Source organism: Hypanus sabinus, chromosome 11, assembly GCF_030144855.1.
Source record: "Hypanus sabinus isolate sHypSab1 chromosome 11, sHypSab1.hap1, whole genome shotgun sequence".
Lineage (NCBI taxonomy): Eukaryota > Metazoa > Chordata > Chondrichthyes > Myliobatiformes > Dasyatidae > Hypanus > Hypanus sabinus.
Window position 1 is genome coordinate 4,152,174 of NC_082716.1, and position 23,070 is coordinate 4,175,243.

A 23,070-nucleotide genomic window follows, 5' to 3' on the forward strand; every position below is an offset into this window, starting at 1 on the left:
TATACAGCATAAGTATATTGAATAGATTAAAAATCATGCAAAAACTGGAAATACTATATATTAACAAAAAGAGGTAGTGTCAAAGACTTCGATGTCCATTCAGGAATTGGATGGCAGAGGGGAAGAAGCTGTTCCTGAATCGCTGAGTGTGTGCCTTCAGGCTTCTGTATCTCCTACCTGATGGTAACAGTGAGAAAAGGGCATGCCCTGGGTGCTGGAGGTCCTTAATAATGGACACTGCCTTTCTGAGACACCGCTCCCTGAAGATGTCCTGGGTACTTTGTAGGCTAGTGCCCAAGGTGGAGCTGACTAGATTTACAACCTTCTGCAGCTTCTTTCGCTCCTATGTGGTAGCCCCCCCCCCCCCCACATACTAGACAGTGATGCACCCTGTCAGAATGATCTCCACAGTACATTTATAGAAGTTTTTGAGTGTATTTGTTGACATGCCAAATCTCTTCAAACTCCTAATAAAGTATAGCCACTGTCTTGCCTTCTTTATAAGTACATCGATATGTTGGGACCAGGTTAGATCCTTAGAGATCTTGACGCCCTGGAAGTTTAAACTGCTCACTCTCTCCTCCACTAGTTGGCATATCTCACTCCTGTATGCCCTCTTGTCACCACCTGAGATTCTACCAACAATGGTTGTATCATCAGCAAATTTATAGATGGTATTTGAGCTATGTCAAGCCTCATAGTCATGTGTATATAGAGAGTAGAGCAGTGGGCTAAGCACACACCCCCGAGGTGCACCAGTGTTGATCGTCAGCGAGGAGGATATGTTATCACCGATCCATGCAGATTGTGGTCTTCCAGTTAGGAAGTCGAGGATCCAATTACAGAGGGAGGTACAGAGGCCCAGGTTCTGCAACTTGTAAAATCAGGATTGAGAGAATGATGGTATTAAATGCTGAGCTATAGACAATGAACAGCATCTTGACATAGGTGTTTGTGTTGTCTAGGTGGTCTAAAGCCGTGTGGAGAGCCATTGAGATTGTGTCTGCCATTGGCCTATAGTGGCAATAGACAAATTGCAGTGGGTCCAGGTCCTTGCTGAGGCAGGAGTTCCATCTAGTCATGACCAACCTCTCAAAGCATCTCATCACTGTAGATGTGAATGCTACTGGGCCATTGACATTAAGGCAGCTCACTTTATTATTCTTAGGCACTGGTATAATTGTCGCCTTGTTGAAGCAAGTGGGAGCTTCCACCCATAGTAGTGAGAGCTTGAATATGTCCTTGAATACTCCCGCCAGTTGGTTGGCACAGGTTTTCAGAGCCTTACCAGGTACTCCATCGGGACCTTCTGCCTTGCGAGGGTTCACTCTCTGTAAAGACAGCCTAACATCGGCCTCTGAGACAGAGATCACAGGGTCATCAGGTGCAGCAGGGATCTTCACAGCTGTAGTTGTGTTCTCCCTTTCCAAGTGGGCATAGAAGGTGCTGTGTTCATCTGGCAGTGAAGCAACGCTGCCATTCATGCTATTGGGTTTCACTTTGTTGGAAGTAATGTCTTGCAAACCCTGCCAGAGTTGTCGTGCATTTGATGTCGCCTCCAACCTCATTTGAAATCATCCCTTCACTCTCAAAGTTGCCCTTCGCAAATCAAACCTGGCTTTCTGGTATAGGCCTGGGTCCCCAGACTTGAACGTCAGCAGATGACGTACCTCCTGGTTCATACACAGCTTTTGGTTTGGGAATGTGCAGTAAGACTTTGTGGGCACACACTCATTCACACAGGTTTTAATGAAGTCCGTAACAACTGCAGCATACTCATCCAGGTTTGAAGATGAATCCCAGAATGCAGTCCAGTCCACTGGTTCAAATCAGTCCTGTAGGCGCTCCTGTGCTTCCCTTGTCCAAACCTTCTTGGCCCTCACTACTGGTGCTGCAGTCTTCAGTCTCTGCCTGTACTCAGGAGTAGAAGTACAGCCAGGTGATCAGACTTCCCGAAGTGAGGGCGTGGAATAGCATGGTAGGCATTCTTGATGGTGATGTAACAATGGTCCAGTGTGTTGTTTCCTCTGGTATTGCAAGTGATCTGTTGATGGTAGTTGCTTAGTGATTTTTTCAGACTGGCCTGGTTAAAATCTTCCTAAACCACAGTGAAGGCATTAGGACGTGCTGTTTCATGTATGTCGATCCCATTGCTCAGATCATCTAAAACCTGATTGACATTGGCCTGAGGTGCTACCAAAATGACCCTGGAGAACTCCTGTGGTGGGTAAAAAGGACAGCACTTTACTGCTAGATGTTCCAGGTCTAGTGAGCAGAATTGGGACAGCACTGATAGATTTGTGCACCAAGAAGAGTTGATGATGAGGCATACTCCTCCACCTCTGCTTTTGAAAGACTCTATAGATCTATCCTATAGTAAACCTGTCGATCTGGATTGCTGCATCCAGTACAGAAGGGGTTCATGAAACAAAGGACACACGTGGTCCTGATGTCCCTCTGACTCAGCACCCTGGCTATGAGATCATCGATTTTATTCATGACAGACTGCACATTTGCCAGCAACCTCCCTATAAACTTTCTGTGTTGCCTTTCAACCTTACTTACATCTTTCCTGCAGGGGTGACCAAAACTGTACACAATACCCTAAATTAGGTTTCACTCATGTCTTATACAATGAATCTGTACAATCTCTCCTTGTAATCTAACCCTCATAATCCAAGTTTCCTTTTGGTGGGTCTACACAAGGTTATAGAGTCATAGAGTCATAGATCATTAGTGCACATAAACACTTCAGCCCATCTCGTCCATGTCAAACAAGTTTCCTTTTTAAGCAGCTCCCATTTGCCTATGCTTGGTCCATATATCTGTAATCCTTTCCTGTCTGTGTACCTTTGAACCTTCATATACCCCTGATCCTTTCCTATCCGTGAACATTTTCAAATGAATTTTAAATGGTATGATCATGCCTGCCTCTGTCATCCCCTTTGGCTCCTCATTCCATAAATCCACCACTTTCTGTGTGAATCAGTGTCAGGTTTATTATCACTGACGCATGCCATGAAATTTGTTGTTTTGTGACAGTGGTACACTGCTATACATAAAATGTACTACAAACTACTTGAAGATATATATATATAAAAATAAGTAGTGCAAAAAAAAAGCAAAAGTAGTGAGATAGTGTTCATGGGACCTAATAAAGTATAGCTGCTGGCATGCCTTCTTCGTAATTGTATCTATACGTTTCGCCGAGGATAGATCCTCAGAGATATTGAAAATGTTTCCTCTCAGATCATTTTTAAATCCCTCCCCTTACTCTTTGAAACTATGCCCTCTAATTTCAGGCTCCTCATCTCTCAGAAGTCTGAAACCCTTATCTATGTCCCCCATGGTCCTATAAATCTCTGAGATCATGTCTTAGCCTCCTACCCTCCAGAGGCAAAAGGTCAAAATCAGGTTTATTATTGCTGACGTAGGTTGTGAAATTTGTTTTGCAGCAGCGGTACAATTTAATGCATCAAAAATCACTAAAAGTTACAATACGAAATATAAGAAACTAATAAGTAGCTCAAGAGGAGAGCAAAGAAGTAGTGAGGTGGTGTTCATTCAGAAGTTGGACGGCAGAGGGGAAGAAGCTGATCCTGAATCACCGAGTGTGTGTCTTCTCCCTGACAGTAGCAATGAGATGAGGGCATGTCCTGGGATGTGGGAGTCATTCATGATGGATGCTGCTTCTTGAAACAACACATTTTGAAGATGTCCTCGACGTTGAGGAGGCGAGTGGCCATGATGGAGCTGGCTGAGTTTGCAACTCTCTGCAGTTTTTCCTGATCCTGTGCTTTGGTGCTTCCATACCAGGCGGTGATGCAACCAGTCAGGCACCTTCTTTGTAATTGCATCGGTGTGCTGGGCCCAGGATAGATCCTCAGAGGTGTGGCCGCCCAGCCCCTCCAGTCCTGTACTTATGCACTTACTGCCCGTTTCAGCTTCTCCATCTCTTCCTGTGCTTGGCAACCATGCAAGTCTGGATGGAGACTCAGGAATACTGTCACACACAGATGTAGGTTCCGTAACAGAATTCGTTGCTGTATGTGGAGTACTTCACCATGTCTTCAACCTGAGTCTGAGTCTCCAGAGGGTTCCTGTGCTGTGGAAGATGTCCTGCCTCGTCCCTGTACAGAAGACACCGCGCCCCAGTGGCTCCAATGACTACAGACTGGTGGCATTGCCTCCCACATCATGAAGACCCTGGAGAGACTTGTTCTAGAGCAGCTCCGGCCTATGGTTAGGCCACACTTAGACCCCCTCCAGTTCGCCTATCAGCCTCGACTAGGAGTTGAGGATGCCATCGTCTACCTGCTGAACCGTGTCTACGCCCACCTGGACAAGCCGGCGAGCGCTGTGAGGGTCATGTTTTTAGACTTCTCCAGTGCGTTCAACACCATCCACCCTGCTCTGCTGGGTGAGAAGCTGACAGTGATGCAGGTGGATGCTTCCCTGGTGTCATGGATTATTGATTACCTGACTGGCAGACCACAGCACGTGCACTTGCAACACTGTGTGTCAGACAGAGTGGTCAGCAGCACTGGGGCTCCACAGGGGACTGTCCTGTCTGCCTTTCTCTTCACCATCTACACCTCGGAATTCAACTACAACACAGAGTCTTGCCATCTTCAGAAGTTTTCTGATGACTCTGCCATAGTTGGATGCATCAGCAAGGGAGATGAGGCTGAGTACAGGGCTACGGTGAGAAACTTTGTCACATGGTGCGAGCAGAATCATCTGCAGCTTAATGTGAAAAAGACTAAGGAGCTGGTGGTGGACCTGAGGAGGGCTAAGGCACCGGTGACCCCTGTTTCCATCCAAGGGGTCAGTGTGGACATAGTGGAGGATTACAAATACCTGGGGATACGAATGGACAATAAACTGGACTGGTCAAAGAACACTGAGGCTGTCTACAAGAAGGGTCAGAGCTGTCTCTATTTCCTGAGGAGACTGAGGTCCTTTAACCTCTGCCGGACGATGCTGAGGATGTTCTACGAGACTGTGGTGGCCAGTGCTATCATGTTTGCTGTTGTGTGCTGGGGCAGCAGGCTGAGGGTAGCAGACACCAACAGAATCAACAAACTCATTTGTAAGGCCGGTGATGTTGTGGGTGTGGAACTGGACTCTCTGACGGTGGTGTCTGAAAAGAGGATGCTGTCCAAGTTGCATGCCATCTTGGGCAATGTCTCCCATCCACTCCATAATGTGCTGGTTAGGCACAGGAGTACATTCAGCCAGAGACTCATTCCACCGAGATGTAACACTGAGCGTCATAGGAAGTCATTCCTACCTGTGGCCGTCAAACTTTACAACTCCTCCCTTGGAGTGTCAGACACCCTGAGCCAATAGGCTGGTCCTGGACTAATTTCCACTTGGCATGATTAACATTATTTAATTATTTATGGTTTTATTTTGCTATATTTCTACACTATTCTTGGTTGGTGCGACTGTAATGAAACCCAATTTCCCTCCGGATCAATAAGGTATGTCTGTCTGTCTGTTTCTGTAACAGTTTTGTTTGACTAGTCAGGGTTGTTAGCCCTGAGCTGAAGCCCCGAACCTGGAGGACCAGTGGACCACGCTTAGTCTGGTCTCTACCCTTTGACCTGTTTGGCATGGGTGATCCTACAAATAGCCAAAGGATAAAGCCCTGACTGCAGTCAGCATAGCTCTCCGGGTCATTGAGGCACGCAGGCTTCCAAACCATGACAAGGTTGTGATGCTCTTGGAGATGCAGTCCCATAGCATCCTCTCCCCGGTTTAATGACATCCTAGTCCTTGTAAAGTGTGATGCCCTGCTCATCTGTGCCCAGTCAGCTAGTCCCATCTGCCCACGTTTGCCCAACAGCCCTCTACTTATTTGGATGGCTTTTAATTCTTGCTAAGGTGCCCGTCTCAACCACTATTTCTGGCAGTTCATTCCAAATACACACTGCTCTTTGAAGATAAAGAAACACTTGTTTTATTTGTCGCATGTGCATCGAAACAGTGAAATGTGTTGTTTGTGTCTATGGCCAATACAGTCCGAGGATTGGGCTGGAGGCAGGCAAGTGGCCCCGCACCTTCAGAGTCAACATAGCAAGTCCACAACTTCCTAACCCGTCCCGTCCCGTCTGCCTTTGGAATGTTGGGGGAAATCTGAGCACACAGTCATGGGCAGAACGTACAAACTCCTTACAACAGTGGTGTGAATTGAACTCTGATCGATGATCACTGGCACGGTAAATCACCGCACTAGCTGCTGCACTAACCGCATCACACATGCATGAAGAAGTTGCCCTGGTGTCCCTTTTAAATCTCTCATTTCTGATCTTAAACCTATGCTTTCTTGTTTTAAACACACTCTCTCCCTGGGAAAAAGACTGTGCTTTCTCCCTGTCTGTGCCCTCAATTTCCTACAATCCAGGGAATAAGTTCCTAGTCTACACAATGTCTCCTTGTAACTCACATAACTCATCCTGGGATATCTTTTCTGTACTCTTTCTAGTTTAATAATATTTTTCCTACAACAGGACGATCAAAGCTATACACAATACTCCGAGTGTGGCTCAGAAATGTCTTGTATTGTGAATGAGAAGGTGGCTAGGATGGAGGGGTAAGGCGCTCCTTCCCTCCGCTAGCCTGTAGGTCACCCACGGGCAAGGGGTGGCAGCTGCTCAGCCCCTCGATCAGGGTCATGTGAAGCTGTGGGAGCAGGTTGTGGATGGTCGTATGAGCAGCCGGTCCTGCTTAAGTGACCACTGATGATTGAAAATGAAGTCGTTGCAGTAAGATCATTTAAAAGGCTCTTGGATAGGAAAGGTTTAGAGCAATATTGCCAAATGGGACTGGCTGATATGGGCACCTTGGTTGGCATGAGTGCGATGGGCCCGTTTCCCTGTGGTATGTCTCTATGAGTCTATAAGATGGAGGTGATACAAAAGACAAGAAGCTGGAAGGAACTTGGTGGTTCTTAGAGGGACACGGGCAGACAATATTTCGGATCAAAATCCTTCCTTTAGACTGAAAGGGTTGAAGAGGATTTAGGGGAGGTTCACGAGAATGATTCCAGGAATTTAAGTGTTAATGTATAAAGAGTGTTTGATGTCTTTGGGCCTGTACTCACTGTAGTTTAGAAGAATGAGGGGGGATCTTATTGAAACCTATTGAATATTGAAAGGCCTGGTAGAGTGGATGTGGAGAGGATGTTTCCTATAGTAGGTGAGTCTTGGACCAGAGGGCACAGCCTCAGGCCCTTTAGAACAGAGATGAGGAGGAATGAGGGTGGTGAATCTGCCACAGGCAGCTGTGGAGGCCAAGTCATTAGGTATATTTAAAGCAGAGATTGATAGGTTCTTGATTAGTCAGGGCATCAAAAATTACAGGGAGAAGGCAGGAAAATGGGGATGAGAGGGTTAATAAATCAGCCATAATGGAATGGGGGAGCAGGCTTGATGAACTAATTCTGTTCCTATGTCTTATGGTCTTATAGTCTGTGGGTTGATCAGTACAAACCAGGAGCTGTTGATGAGGGGGTGGGAAGATGGTGGGGAATAGCTGCCAGAAGTCTCCTGTAAAATTGATTGTATTCCCGTTGTTGGTGTAATGTATCATGTACTTGAGGAGAATCCTAATTGACTGCTCTTCTGTTTTGGAAGGGTCCTCCAGGAATGCCTGGTGCGCCGGGACCCCCAGGGAGGCGAGGACCACGGGTGAGTATTGTTACACTTCCACAGAGCAAGGACGACAAATGGAGTAGTATGATTAAACATTTTCACTGATTCCTGTCAGTAACGGTACACACTGGGTAGCTTTCAGTGCAGGATCTGTGAACCAAACATGCCGAGGTAAAGAACATGCACATTTGAGAGCCCACCCAAAGAGAGAGTGTTTCCTGCACTTGGGAGGCCCCGTTGATTGAACACATGCCACATTCTCGCAATCGATCATCCTGTAGACGAGGAAGGGAATAAGTGAGGTAATTTAAGGAAAATGATACAATATCTATCGCGCTTGGTAGCACACAATTGGCCGACTCACCCTCATGGACCACTGGGAGGGTTGCTTCTCCCTCTGTGCCTTTCTGGTCAGTTGATGCCAAGGGCAGTGCGCTATGAATCACCTCTTCTGTTGATGAAGTGCCCATTGCTCCTTCTTCTGGGATGCTGGCTTCATCAGCAGAGGACATTTCTGCAGCTTCTCAATCAGTTTGCTGATGTACAAGATCCAAATGTTGCTTGACAATTAATCTGGTTCGCTCCTTTACCGTGAGAATGCTGGTCGAGGGACGGCAGCCAGTTGTCTCCCTGTGAGATGCATGCGTCTCTGGAACCAACCATTCAATGCCTGGTGTGCGTTACATATTTTTGTTCAATGCCTCTAGCTTGCCACTAGTTTTCTCCTAGTCAGCTGTACCATGGAAATTCACATCCAAATAACTTCACTGTCTTCAACACCAGGATGCATTGGAACTCCTGGCTCGAGGCTCAGTTTACAGTATTATTAAAGTCCATACACCGTATACTGCCCTGAGATTCATTTTCTTGCAGGAATTCGTGGGAAAATAAAGAAATACAATAGAATTTATGAAAAACTATCTATAAGTAAAGACTGACAGATAAACAATATTCAAAAGAAGACTCATACGCCAATAAGTTGATTCACTGAATTTTATTGTCATCTGCACAGGTGCAATGTAAAACTTAATTGCAACAGCTTCACAGGGATGGAGCATCAGAAAGCAGCATTCGCTAGAGAAATAAATTAAACAGGAATTATTCACAATTTTTACAAGAAAATGCAATTAGAATTTTTTTTTAAAATCCACTTTGGTGCAAAGTGATGAAGGTTGATCAGTGTTGCTAAATTGTAGTGATTAGGGTTGTGACGGTGGTTCAAGAACCGAGTGGTTGAAGGGAAGTACCTTCTTGAACTTGCTGGAGTGGGGCTTCAGACTTCTGTACTTCCTGCCTGATGGGAGCTGTGAGATGGGGCCTGGCACAGTTTGTGGGGGTCTTTGATGATGGGTGTTGCTTACTCGAGGTTCATTTGTCATTCAGACCCAAGTGAATTTGACCATGGAACGACTAACAAATACAAGAAAATCTGCAGATGCTGGAAATCCAAAGCAAAACAAATAAAATGCTGGAGGAACTCAGCAGACCAGGCAGCATTTATGGAAAAGAGAAACAGTTGATGTTTCGGGCCATGACCCTTCTTCAGGACTGTAAAGGAAGGGGACAAGTCAGAGCAGGAGGGTGGAGTAAGAGGGGAGGAAGAAGTACAACGTAGTGGGTGGTAGGTGAAACTGGGAGATGGGGAAGGGGTGAAGTATAGAGCTGGGAAGTTGATTGTTGATAGAGATACAGGGCTGGAGGAGAGGGAATCTGATAGGAGAGGTTGGAAGACCACGGAAGAAAGGGAAGGGATGGAGCACTAGGAGGAGGTGATGGACAGGTAAGGAGGTAAGGTGAGAGAGGAAAACAGGAATGGGGAATGGTGGAGGAGAGGAGGCGGGCAATTACCTGAAGTTTGAGAAATCAGTGTTCGTGCCATCAGGCTGGAGGCCACCCAGATGGAATATAAGGTGTTGCTCCTCCAACATGAGTGTGACCTCATCCTGGCAGTAGAGGAGGCCATGGACAGACCATGTCAGAATGAGACCTCCTCACTCCAACTTCTTCCCTTCCTTCCCAGTCCTGGAGAAAGGTTTCAGCCTGAAACGTCGACTGTTTACTCTTTTCCATCGATACTGCCTGGCCTGCTGAGTTCCTCCAGCATCTGTGGAATGATTGTTGGAGCCAGCCAGAATGGTTTGAATATCTCAGAAACTGCTGATCTCCTGGGATTTTCACGCACACCAGTCTCGAGAGTTTTCAGAGGATGGTGTGACAAACAAAAAACATCCAGTGAGTCGCAGGTCTGTGGGTGAAAGCACCTTGTTATTGAGAGAGTTCAGAGGAGAATGGCCAGACTGGTTCAAATTGACAGTAACTCAAATAACTATGCATCACAACAGTGGTGTGCAGAAAAGCATCTCTGAATGCACAACATGTCAAACCTTGAAGTGGATGGACTACAGTAGTAGAAAATTACAAATATACACGCAGTGGCCACTCCAGTAGTAGGTACATAATAAAGTAACCACTGACTGTAATCTACAGGCTCTGAGACCGGGAGGAGAATTGAGTGAAGTGGAGGAACCAGGAGATACAATCCCTTCCCTTTTCCTTGTATAGTCAGCTGCGGTGGATTTGCATTCCAACCTGCAAAACATGACCAGCAGTCAAAGAGTTAAGACACTATGGTTCAAAACTGAGTCTTTATCCAAGAACACAAAGTTAGTCTCAAATGTCAGGAGGACAATGATTCTGATTGTTTTAAGAGCAAAAGAGCAAACGTACTTTTCAAAACGTTTAACATATTGAAAGGTCACAGTGGGGTTGACTTTCCAGTGTACCCCGAGAGCTCAGAGATCACTGAGGCTGTACTCAACAAGGGACAGGGACACCTTACAGAAAGCATGTGAATATTTTTTTCCTTCCAGCCAACAGGAGTTAGTTTGTGAAGTGGTCGCGTATAACCCACTGGCCTCTGATGTTGTACAATGTCAGCTTTCATCAGTGAGTCATCTGTGACATTCACTTGCATGGCTAAATTGAAAATTCAAGATTGTTTAATGTCATTTCCAATACACAAGTGTAAAGGAGAACAAAATAGTTGTTACTCCAGATCTCACGCAGGACAAAAAAACACAATAAGTTAAAGGACACAATAATTTAAAAAAAACACAAATATACTTATATAAATCTTTAAACATAGATTGATTGAATGTCCATAAAATGACCCTAGTCACAGGAGTGTCTGCACATAAGGTGACTCTAACAGGAAATGCTAAAATATTGGTGGTCGGGGGTGTGGAGGGGTGGGTCAGTGTGTGGAGGTGTTGATCAGCCTCACTGCTTGGGGAAGGTAACTGTTTTTGAGTCTGGTGGTCCTGGTGTGGATATTACGAAGCCTCCTCTCTGATGGGAGTGGGACAAACAGTCCATGAGCAGGGTGAGTGGGATCCTTCACGATGTTACTGGCTCTCAGCAGCAGAGCTCATTAGTGTCTTGAAACTTCATTGCACTCACAGCAGGTCATGTCCAGAGCTAGGGAAATTCTAAGCAGTCTCAAGAGTAGGTTACATGGTTGGCACAACATTGTGGGACTTAGGGCCTGTAATATGCTGTAAATTTCTATGTTCTATGTTCTAAGTCTGCTCCACCATTCAATCATGGCTGATCTTTTTCTCCCCTCCACAGCCCCACTCCCCGTAACCTTTGATTGATCAAGAAATGATCAATCTCCACCTTAAATACACCGAACGACCTAGCCTCCACGGCTGCCTGTGGTAACAAATTCCACAAATTCACCATCTCTGGCTAAGGAAATTTCTCCGCATCTCTGTTTTAGATGGATATCCCTCTATCCTGAAGATGTGCCCTCCTGTCCTAGACTCCCCCACCATGGGAAACATCCTTTCCACATCTACTCTGTTGAGGCCTTTCAACATTTGAAAGGATTCAATGAGATCCCCCTCAGCCTTCTAAATTCCAGCAAGAGGGGAGACATGACAAACAACTCTCTGATTTATGATGTTAAAAGTCCGTTGCGTTGCTTTTTCCGAGTTCTGTGCCCAAAGAGCTCAGGTCTCTGGGCACACAGCCAGCAGCCATCTTCTGCTTTCAATTGTCCATCTCCTTCGGCCCACCAATTTCCTGCAGAGGCACTAACTTTGAGTCCGCCTGCCTCCAGAGCCACGAAATCCTGGAATCCTGAAGGCGCACTAGTCTTCTAGGCTGTGCCCTTGGTACATCAGACAGCAGCCAGTCAGGAAACCCCGAAAGCAGGTCCCATTTGCTCAAAGAACTGAAGTCAGCAAGTAACTCCAGGTCAGGGTCTTCAAAAGGACCCTGAAAGGGAAAAATAGAGATAGTAAAGATAGAAATTGAGCTGTTTCCAAAGATGCAAGCAAAGGAGTCGCCATTATCTGCCAGGGTCCTCCTTTAAGGTGTTCTGCACTTGGACTCCCAAGTTCATTTGCATCTCAAGTTTTTGAATTTTCTCCTCATTTAGAAAATAGTCTGCATGTTTATTTCTTCTACCAAGGTGCATTACCATACATTTTCCAACATTGTATTTCATTTGCTACTTTCTTGCCTATTCTCCTAATCTGTCTCCTTCTGCACCCTACCTGTTTCCTCAATACTACCTGCCCCTCCCCAATCTTCATATCATCTGCAAACTTGGGAACAAAGTCATCATCAAAATCATTGACATACACCGACCCCTGTAGAACACCACTAGTCTCTGGCAGCAACCAGAAAAGGATTGTTTTATTCCCACTTGCTGCCTCCTACCAGTCAGCCAATGCTCTACCCATACTAGTAACTTTCCTGCAATACCACGGGCTCTTAACTTGGTAAGCAGCCTCAAGTGTGGCACCTTGTCAAAGGCCTTCTGAAAGCCCAAATATACAATATCCACTTTATCTATCCTACTTGTAATCTCCTCCATTCCAACAGGTTTGTCAGGCAAGATTTTCCCTTAAGGAAACCATGCTGACTTTGTACTATCTTGTCCCATGTCACCAAGTACTCCATAACCTCGTCCTTAACAATTGACTCCAACATCTTCCCAACCACTGAGGTCAGGCTAACTGGTCTATAATTTCCTTTCTGTTGCCTTCCTCCTTTTTAAAGAGTGGAGTGACATTTGCAATTTTCCAATCATCCAGCACCAGGCCAGAGTCCAATGATATTTGAAAGATCATTACTAATGCCACCACAATCTCTAATACTACCTCTTTCAGATCCCTAGGGTGCAGTTCCTCTGGTCTGGGTGACTTGTGTACTTTTAGGTCTTTCAGCTTTTTGAGCCCTTGTAATAGTAACTGCACCCACTTCTTTTCTCTCACACCTTCAACATCTGGCACACTGCTAGTGTCTTCCACAGTGAAGACTGATGCAAAACACTCATTTCATTCATCTGCCATCTCCTTGTCTCCTGTTATTTCTCCAGCCTCATTTTCTAGGGGCCCTCTATCCACTCTCATCTCTCTATTTTTACACACGTGAAAAAGCTTTTTTCTATCCAGTTTGATATTGTTTGCTAGCTTGCTTTCATATTTCATCTTTTCTCTCCTAATGATTCTTTCAGTTGTGCTCTGTAAGGTTTTAAAAGCTTCACAATCCTCTGTCTTCCCACTAATGTTTGCTTTGTTGTATGCCCTCTCTTTTGCTTTTACACTAGTTTTGATTTCCCTTGTCAGCCTCAGTTGTACTATTTTACCATTTGAGGATTTATTTGTTATTGGAATACATCAATCCTGCATCTTCTTTATTTCTCCTTGAAACTCATGCCATTGCTGCTCTGCTGTCATCCCTGTCAGCATCTCCTTCCAATTTACTTTGGTTAACTCCTCTCTCATACCACTGTAACTTTCTTTACTCCTCTGAAATACTGCTATGTTAGACTTACTTTGTCCCTATCAGATTTCAAGTTGAACTCAATCATATTGTGATCACTGTCTCCTAAGAGTTCCTTTGACTTAAGCTCCCTAATCGCCTCCAGTTCATTAAACAACTCCCAATCCAGTTTAGCTGATCCCCTAGTAGGCTCTAAAAAACCATCTTGTAGGTATTTAATAAACTCAATATCTTGGGGTTCATTACCATCCTGATTTTCCCAATCGATCTGCATATTAAACTCTCCAATGACTATCATAACATTGTCCTCTTGAGAAGCCTTTCTATTTCCCATTGTAATCTACAGTACACATCCCAACTACTGTTTGGAGGCCTGTATATAACTGCCATCAGGGACCTTTTATCATTGCAGTTTCTTAACTCATCCCATAAGAATTCATCATCTTCCATTCTTTTGTCACATCTTCCTACTGATTTGATGCCATTCTTTACCAACAAAGCCATGCCTCCCCCTCTGCCTACCTTCCTATCCCTCTGATACAATGTGTAACCTTGGACATTCAGCTCCCAACTACAACCATCCTTCAGCCGCGATTCAGTGATGGCCACAACATCATACCTGACGATCTATGATAGTGCAACAAGATTATCCACCTCATTTCTTATACTGTATTTCTGTATTTGCTCCCCTTTTTTATTCTGCATCCTTAATGCTCTGATACTCACCATACTGGCTGCAATTATGTCCTATCATCTGCCTGCCCTTCCTGACAATCTGACTGCATGCTATCTTTGTTTTTTTTTACTATCCGTCTTGTCCTGAGTCCTATCACTCTGGTTCCCACCCCCAATGCCAAATTAGTTTAAACCCTCCCCAGCAGCTCTAACAAACCTGCCCACAAGAATATTGGGCCCCCTCGTGTTCAGGTGCAACCCATCCCTTTTGTACAGGTTTTACCCAGAAGAGATCCCAATGATCCAAGAATCGGAAGCCCTGCCCCTGCACCAGCCTCTCGGCTATGTATTTATCTGCCAAATCATCCTGTTTCTACCCTCACTGGCGCATGGCACAGGCAGCAATCCAGAAATTACTACCCTGGAGGTCCTGTTTCTCAGCCTTCCACCTAGGTCTCTGAATTCTCTCTTCAGGACCTCATTGCTTTTCCTTCCAATGTCTTTGGCTGCTCCCCCTCCCCCTCCAAAATGCGGCAGAGGCAATCCAAGACATCCCTGACCCTGGCACCTGGGAGGTGGCATATCATTTAGGTGTTCCGTTCATGCCCACAGAATCTCCTGTGTGTTCCCCTCAGTGCTGAGTCTCCTCTCACTACCACTCCTCTTTCCCTTCTGCACCATGAACCCACGATCAGTGCCAGTAACCTGGTCTCTGATGCATTCCTGGGAGGTCAACGCCACAGCAATATCCAAAACAGGTTACTTATTATTGAGGGGAATGGCCACAGGGGTGCTCTGTGCTAACTGCCTATTCGCCTTCCCATTTCTTTTCTTGACAGTCACCTAGCTACCTATCTCTTGCACCTTAGGGGTGACTACTTCCCTGTAACTCTGATCAATTATCTCCTCACTCTTCCATACAAGCCAAAGGTCATCCAGCTGCTGCTCCAGATCCCTAACACGGTCTTCAAGGAGCTGCAGCTGGAATCACTTCACCCAGATGTAGTTCCCTCAGCGATTCTGGGTCTCCCAGGACTCCAACATTCAGCATGAAGAACACACAATGGCCATATAAGCCACACTAAGTACCCCTGACACAGGAAGAAAAAAGGGAAACTTACCCTGACAACTTCCCCAGACCCAATGCTTCGTCTGAGCCTTTAATTGGGCAGCCGGAATGAGTTGTAAAGTCATAGTACAAAGTTCAAAGTAAGTTTATTATCAAAGTACATATAGGTCACCATATACAACTCTGAGAGTCATCTTCCTACAGACATGTGGACAATCACAGTAATTACAAGAAATACAGTAGAATCTGTGAAAGACAGCACCCAAAAGGATGGACAAACAACCAATGTGCAAAAGAGAACAAAATTTGAAAATGCAGAAAGAAAGGACAATGGGAAATAATAATTAATTAATTAATAAATAATGTGGAGGAAATGAGATGAAGAGTCCATAGGTTGTGGGAACATTTCGCTGTTGGAGTGAGTGAAGTTATCCCCTGTGGTTCTGGAACCTGATGGTTGATGAATGTTTGCTGAAGCATTCCCCATGAGTGGGTACAGCCACAAGTCAGTGGAGGTTTGAGATCAGAGTTTTCCTTCTCCCAGATGAGATGCCAATCATGGCTGACGAGCTGCATCTGCCCCGAGGTGGGAACAATAAATTACAGAGAATTCTATCAGTTCCAAATGTTTTGTTTAAAACTGAGTTAATGTAATCACTTTAGCGAGATGTTAGCAAGGTTCTGAAAAGTCTGGTCTTCTTGTATGTGCAGGGGTTACCTGGACCACATGGGAATCCAGGATTACCTGGCCTACCGGGCCCCAAGGTACGTGCAATTCTTCAGCCATTAATCTGTGTCTGTAACCTGCCGTTTTCCATATGCAGTCAGACTTCCAAGCCTCCTGCAGTCCCAAACCATTAAATCATTATCTGCAGTGATGGGCTGAGGCCAAATGTAAATTGTACCTAGGCCTTGGGCAGTTAACCCTAGCTGCTTCCTCCGCAGGACTGGCAATCATGGACTGAGGGGAAATGGGAGAGCTGGCGGCAGAATCCTGGAATTTTGAGTTCCCCTGCCAGAATCTGGTTCTGCTGGAGGGAGTGATATCTTAAAGTTCAAAGTGAATGTATTATTAAACTACATATATGTCACCATATAATGTATGGAGATTCATCTTCCTGTGGGCATTCACAGTAAATACAATGAAACACAGTAGAATCAATGAAAGACCATACACAATAAAGACAAGCAACCAATGTGCAAAAGACAACGAACTGGATAAATCAAAAAGAAAAAACATTCAAAACAATAATAATAAATAAATAAGCAATAAACATCAAGAACATAAGATGGAGAGTCATTGAAAGGGAGTCCATAGTTTGTGGGAGTGAAGTTGAGTGAAGTTATCCCTTCTCGGTCAAGAAGGGTATTCAGCAAATGAAGTTAAACCTGGGATCAAGAAGGATAAGCATTCTCAGTACTCCATTAGAGACCACTAATGTCCTTTGGGAAGATGAATCTGCTCAATCAGCTACCTGATTTATCCTCGATGTCACAGTGGTCCAGGAGTTAGTGCCCCAGAGACCCGGGTTTGATTCCGATCTCCGATTATATCTGTGTGAAGTTTGTACACCCTCCCTATGACCCCATGGATTTTCCCTGGGTGCTCCAGTTCCCTCCCACACCCCAAAGATGTGTGGATCAGTAGGTTAATTGGTTGCTGTAGATCACCCCCCGTGTGTGGGTGGGGAGTGGAATCTGGGGTGAATTGATGGGATTGTGGGGAGAATGGAATGGGATCAGTGTGAGATTAGCGTCAATGGCTGGTTAGTGGCCAGCACAGACTCAATGGGTTTAAGGGCCTGTCTCTGCTGTCTGTCTCCCCATGACTCTACGTCTGTAAAATATTTGTTTGATCTCTGACCAGACATGTAGAGACTTGACCCCCGATTCAAGACCCGACTGAAATATTTTTTATCTAACATGAGGATGTGTCAAAACAGCCCACAGAGAGAATCAGAATCAGGTTTAATATCCCTCGAGTGTGTCGTGAGATTTGTTGTTTTATGGCAGCAGTACAGTGTAATAAAAACTATAAATTACAGTAATATATAAGTAGATATCTACACACTTATTTGATTTATAGACATTAAATTAAATAGGTAGTGCAAAAAGAGATGAAAACTGCTGAGGTAGTGTTCATGGGTTCATTGTCCAGTCAGAAATCTGACGGTGGAGGGGAAGAAGCTGTTCCTGAAATGTTGAGTGTGACTTCAGGCTCTTGTACCTCCTCCTCGATGGTAGCAATGAGAAGAGGGCATGTCCTGGGTTCCTTAATGATAGCTGGTGCCTTTGTGAGGCATCACCTTTTGAAGGTGTTCTGGATGCTGGGGAGGCGAGTGTCCATGATGGAGCTGGCTGAGTTTACAACTTTCTGCAGCTTTTTCTGATCCTGTGCAGTTGCCACTTCACACCAGATGGTGCCCCTCAGTCATGAATTAATGTCATAATTCTGTACTTGGACGCTAGGCTGGGGTTTGAGGCCGCAACATCCTGATTTGTGCCCACAGACATTGACAACGGTCAAATGGGTTGATGGAAAATTGCTTTCAAACTTCAAGATTGTTTTTGTTAAATGATGGTTTAAATTCCAGGACACATGTAAAGGAGAACAAAGGAATTGTTACTTCAGGTCCAGTACAGCACACAAAAAATAAGATAAAGAACACAATAAAAAACAGAATAAATATACTATACATACATTAGATAGCTTACCTCCATAGATTGATTATATGTTCATAGAGTGACGCTAGGCACAGGAGTGTCTGTACATAAGATGACTGACAGGAAATGATAAAGTAGTGGTGGTTGGGGGGTGTGGAGGGGTGGGTTAGTGGGTGGAGGTGTTGATCAGCCTCACTGCTTGGGGAAAGTAACTGTTTTTGAGTCTGGTGGACCTGGCGTGGATGCCACATAGCCTCCTCCCTAATAGGAGTGGGGCAAACAGTCCATCAGCAGGGTGGGTGGAATCCTTCAAGTTACTGGCTCTTTTCCAACACCTTTCTGTATATATGTCCTTGATGGCTAATGGGCTGGTGTCAGTGATGCATTGGAAAATCAGAAAATAGTCTGCACATTTACTTATTCTACCAAAGTGCATGACCATGCATTTTCCAACGTTAGATTTCATTTGCCAGTTTCTTGCCCATTCTCCAAACCTATCTTAATCTTTCTGCAGCCTACCTGTTTCCTCAACACTACCTGACCCTCCCCAATCTTTGTATCATCTGCAAACTTGGGAACAAAGTCATCTATTCCATCATCTAAATTATTTATATACAGCATAAAAAGAAGTGACCCTACACCGACCCCTGTGGAACACCACTAATCACTGGTAGCCAACCAAAAAATGATCCTTTTATTCCCACTCGCTGCCTCCTACCAATCAGCCAATGCTCTAACCATGTTAGTAACTTCCCTGTAATACCATGGGCTCTTAACTTGGTAAGCAGCCTCATGTGTGGCACCTTGTCAAAGACCTTCTGAAAGTCCAAATATACAACATCCACTACATCCCCTTCATCTATCCTACTTGTAATCTCCTCAAAGAATTCCAACAGGTTCGTCAGGCAGGATTTTCCCTTAAGAAAATCATGCTGACTTTGTTCTATCTTGTCCTGTGTCACCAAGTACTCCGTAATCTCATCCTTAACAATTGACTCCAACATCTTCCCAACCACTGAGGTCAGGCTAACTGGTCTATAATTTCCTTTCTGCTGCCTTCCTCCTTTCTTAAAGAGTGGAGTGACATTTGTGATTTAGCAGTCCTCCAGCATCATGCCAGAGTCCAATGACTTTTGAAAGATCACTACTAATGATTCCACAATCTCTTCTGCTGTCTCTTTCAGAACTCCAGGGTGCAGTTCATCTGGTCCGGGTGACTTATGTACCCTTAGGTCTTTCAGCTTTTTGAACACCTTCTCCCTTGTAATAGTAACTGCACTCACTTCTCTTCCCTCACACCCTTCAACATCTGGCACACAGCTAGTGTCTTCCACAGTGAAAACCGATACAAAATACTCATTTAGTTCATCTGCCGTCTCCTTGTCCCCCGTTTTTATTTCTCTGGCCTCATTTTCTAGTGGTCCGACATCCACTCTCATCTTTCTTTTATTTTTCACTGACTTCAAAAAGCTTTTTCTATCCACTTTGATATTGTTTGCCAGCTTGCTTTCATATTTCATCTTTTTCCTTGTTATGAGATCTTTCAGTTGCTCTCTGCAGGGTTTTAAAAGCTTTCCAACCCTCTGTCTTCCCACTAACTTTTGCTTTGTTGTATACCCTCTGCTTTGCTTTTACACCAGCTTTGCTTCCCTTGTTGGCCACTGTTGTACCATTTTTTCATCTGAGTATTTCTTTGTTTTTGGGATACATCTATCCTGCACCTTCCTCATTTTCCCTAGCAACTCTCACCATTGCTGCTCTGCCGTCATCCCTCCCAGCATTTCCTTCCAAATTAACCTGGCCACTGTAATTTCCTTTACTCCACTAAAATACTGCCAAGTCAGACTTTACTTTCTCCCTATCAAATTACCAACCTGATTTTCCCAATTGTCTTGCATGTTAGAATTTCCCATGAATATTATAACATTGTTGTTTTGACATGCCTTTTTTTATTTCCTGCTGTAATCTCTGGTCCACATCCCAGTTTGTGTTGGGAGACCTGTATATAACTGCCATCAAGGTCCTTTTACCCTTGCAGTTTCTTAACTCAACCCACAAGGATTCAACATCTTTCCACTGATTTGTCGCCACTCTTTTCTAGCAAAGCCACACCACCCAGAAATTACCCTGGGTCCAGTCCTATCCTTCTCCATAATTATATTGAAACTAATGGTACTGTGATCACTGGACCTGAAGTGCTCCCCAACACATACCTCCGTCACCTAACCTATCTCATTCCCTAACAGGAGATCCAACACTGCCCCTTCTCTAGTCGGTACCTCTATGTATTGCTGCAAAAAACTATCCTGCACACATTTTACAAACTCCAAACCACCCAGCCCTTTCACAGAATGGGCTTCCCAGTCTATGTGTGGAAAATTAAAATCTCCCACAATCACAACCTTGTGCTTACTACAAATATCTGCTATCTCCTTACAAATTTGCTCCTCCAATTCTTGTTCTCCATTAGGTGGTCTATAATACATCCCTATAAGTGTTACTACACCTTTCCCATTCCTCAATTCCACCCAAATAGTCTCCCTAGACAAGCCCTCTAATCTATCCTGCCAAAGCACCGCTGTAATATTTTCTCAGACAAGCAATGCAACACCTCCCCCTTTTGCCCCTCTGATTCTATCATACCTAAAGCAATGAAATCCAGGAATATTTAGTTGCCAATCACACCCTTCCTGTCATCCACCTTTCTTACAATGCTCCTAGCATTAAAGTAGATGCATTTAAGAAACTTTCCACCTCTTCCTCTCTGTTTATCCCTAACAATGCAATCAACTTTATTATCTTTTTCTTCCTTCTCCCCTACAACTTCGGTCTGAGCGCTCCCCTTCTCTGTCACCTGCTTATCCTCCCTCACACACTGTCTACTAGCTTTCTCTATTTGTGAACTAACCTCCTCTCTGCTAGTCTCTTCAAATTGATTCCCACCCTCCAACCATTCTAGCTTAAAGTCTCCCCAGTAGCTTTAGCAAATCTCCCGCCAGGATATTGGTCCCCCTAGGATTCAAGTGTAACCCATCTTTTTTGTACAGGTCACACCTGCCCCAAAAGAGGTTCCAGTGATCCAGAAACTTGAATCCCTGTCCCCTGCTCCAATCCCTCAGCCACGCATTTATCCTCCACCTCATTCCATTCCTACTCTTACTGTCGCTTGGCACAGGCAGTAATCTCGAGATTACTACCTTTGTGGTCCTTCTTCTCAACTGCTTTCCTAACTCCCTATATTCTCCTTTCAGGACCGCTTCCCTTTTCCTACTTACGTCATTGGTACCTATATGTACCATGACCTCTGGCTCCTCACCCTCCCACTTTTTCATTTCACATTCACAAAATTCACATTTTCATTTTTACTGACAGTCACCCAGCTACTCGCCTGCTACAACTTTGGGGTGACTGCTTCCCTGTAACTCTGATCGATCATCTCCTCACTCTCCCGTACAAGCTGAAGGTCATCCAGATGCCACTCCAGGTCCCTAACACAGTCTTCAAGGAGTTGCAGCCATAACATGTAGCACGTAACATATAATGTAGTGTGTATACATTATATACATGCTATTTTGTTAACTGACAGTAAGCTTGACTCAACTTGATGACCCGTATTGACTTGAGAGTTCTTTCAGCAGATGATAACAACCATGCTGTTCCTGTCTGGTTTGGAAACAAAAACTCATTTTCATTTAATTCAATTATCTTAATAGCCATGTTGACACTATATAACGATAATAAATAAATAAAATACATGTTTTGCATGGCATTTTTTCACTGCTAACATGCCAAATCTTTCAATAAGTTGAGAAGCATAAATAGAATGAGGGGCAGATATCCTTTATCATTTCCTGTCAGAGTCACCTGTATACAGACAATCCTGTGACTCACTTACCGGACATACAGCAGTGAGTGTGTGTGTGTGTGTGCTATCTTATATATTTTTATTTATTGTGTTTTTTAGTTATATTGATCCATATCTTATCGTCTTTGTTTTTGTGCTGCATCAAATCTGGAGTAACAGTAATTGATCTTGAATCTTGAAATCTTGTTGGAAACTTCCTGAGAACAGCTCTGTCTGAAGCTGGAGGCGATATGTTTAGGGTGAGGAATGAAGAGGCTTAGTGAGGATCTGAGGAAGGTTTTATTCCCCAGAAGGACTTTGGAATCTGGAGTGCACTGCCTGAGGGGATGGTGGAGACAGAGACTTTCACAACATGTCACAAGTATCTTTATGAGCACTTTGAATCACCAAGGCAAAGAAGAGTGCAGGCCAAGTGGGATGAATTGGTATTTGGTTGATTGTTGTCACATGTGCAGTTTGTTTGTGTGTCATCCAGACAGATCATTGCATACACAAGTACATTGGGGAAAACAAAACAGAATTGGATACACAAACACAAGAATTTCTGCAAATGCTGGGAATCTTGAGGAACACACACAAAATGCTGGAGGAACAGCAGGTCGGACAGTATCTATGGAGAGACCATAAGACATAGGAGAAGAATAAGGCTATCAAGTATGCTCTGTCATTCCATTATGACTGATCTATTATCCCTCTCAACCACAGTCCCCTGCCTTCCTCACATAACCTATGATGCCATGACTAATCAAGAACCTATCAATCTCTACTCTATCTACGCCTTTCAATATTTTATAGGTTTCAGTGAGATCCCCCCCTCATTCTTCTAGACCCCAGTAAATACAGGCCCAGAGCCATCAAACATTCCTCATACGTTAGCTCATTCATTCTCAGAATCATTCTTGTTAACCTCCACCTTAAATATACCCAGTGAGTTGGTCACCACAGCTGTCCGTGACAATGAATTCCACAAATTCAACCCCCTCTGGCTTAAGAATTGTTTTCTCATCTCTGTTCTGAATAGATATCCCTCATTTCAGAGGCTGTGCCCTCTGGTCCGAGACTCACCCACTTTAGGCAATATCCTCTCCACAGCCACTTTATTTAGTTCTTTCAATATTCAAAAGACTTCAGCAAGATCCCCCTCGTTCTTCTAAGCTCCATTGAGTACAGGCCCAGAGCCATCAAACACTCTTATATGTTAACTCTTTCATTCCTGGAATCATTCTTGTGAACCTCCTGTGGACCCTCTCCAATGCTGGCTCATCTTTTCTTAGATATGGGGCTCAAAAATGCTCACAATATTCCAAGTGTGTTCTGACTAATGCCTTATAAAGTCTCAGCAT

General features: G+C 44.4%; 1 protein-coding gene across 1 annotated transcript in view; it reads left to right on the forward strand.

Moving 5' to 3' along the window:
* LOC132401662 (collagen alpha-1(XXIV) chain) overlaps positions 1–23,070 on the forward strand; it is a 511,504-nt gene that overhangs the window by 142,683 nt on the left and 345,751 nt on the right. The window contains exons 4-5 of the mRNA XM_059983704.1: positions 7,641–7,694; positions 15,910–15,963. Coding sequence (XP_059839687.1) covers positions 7,641–7,694; positions 15,910–15,963 — 108 coding nt within the window. The remainder of the gene's footprint in view (positions 1–7,640; positions 7,695–15,909; positions 15,964–23,070) is intronic.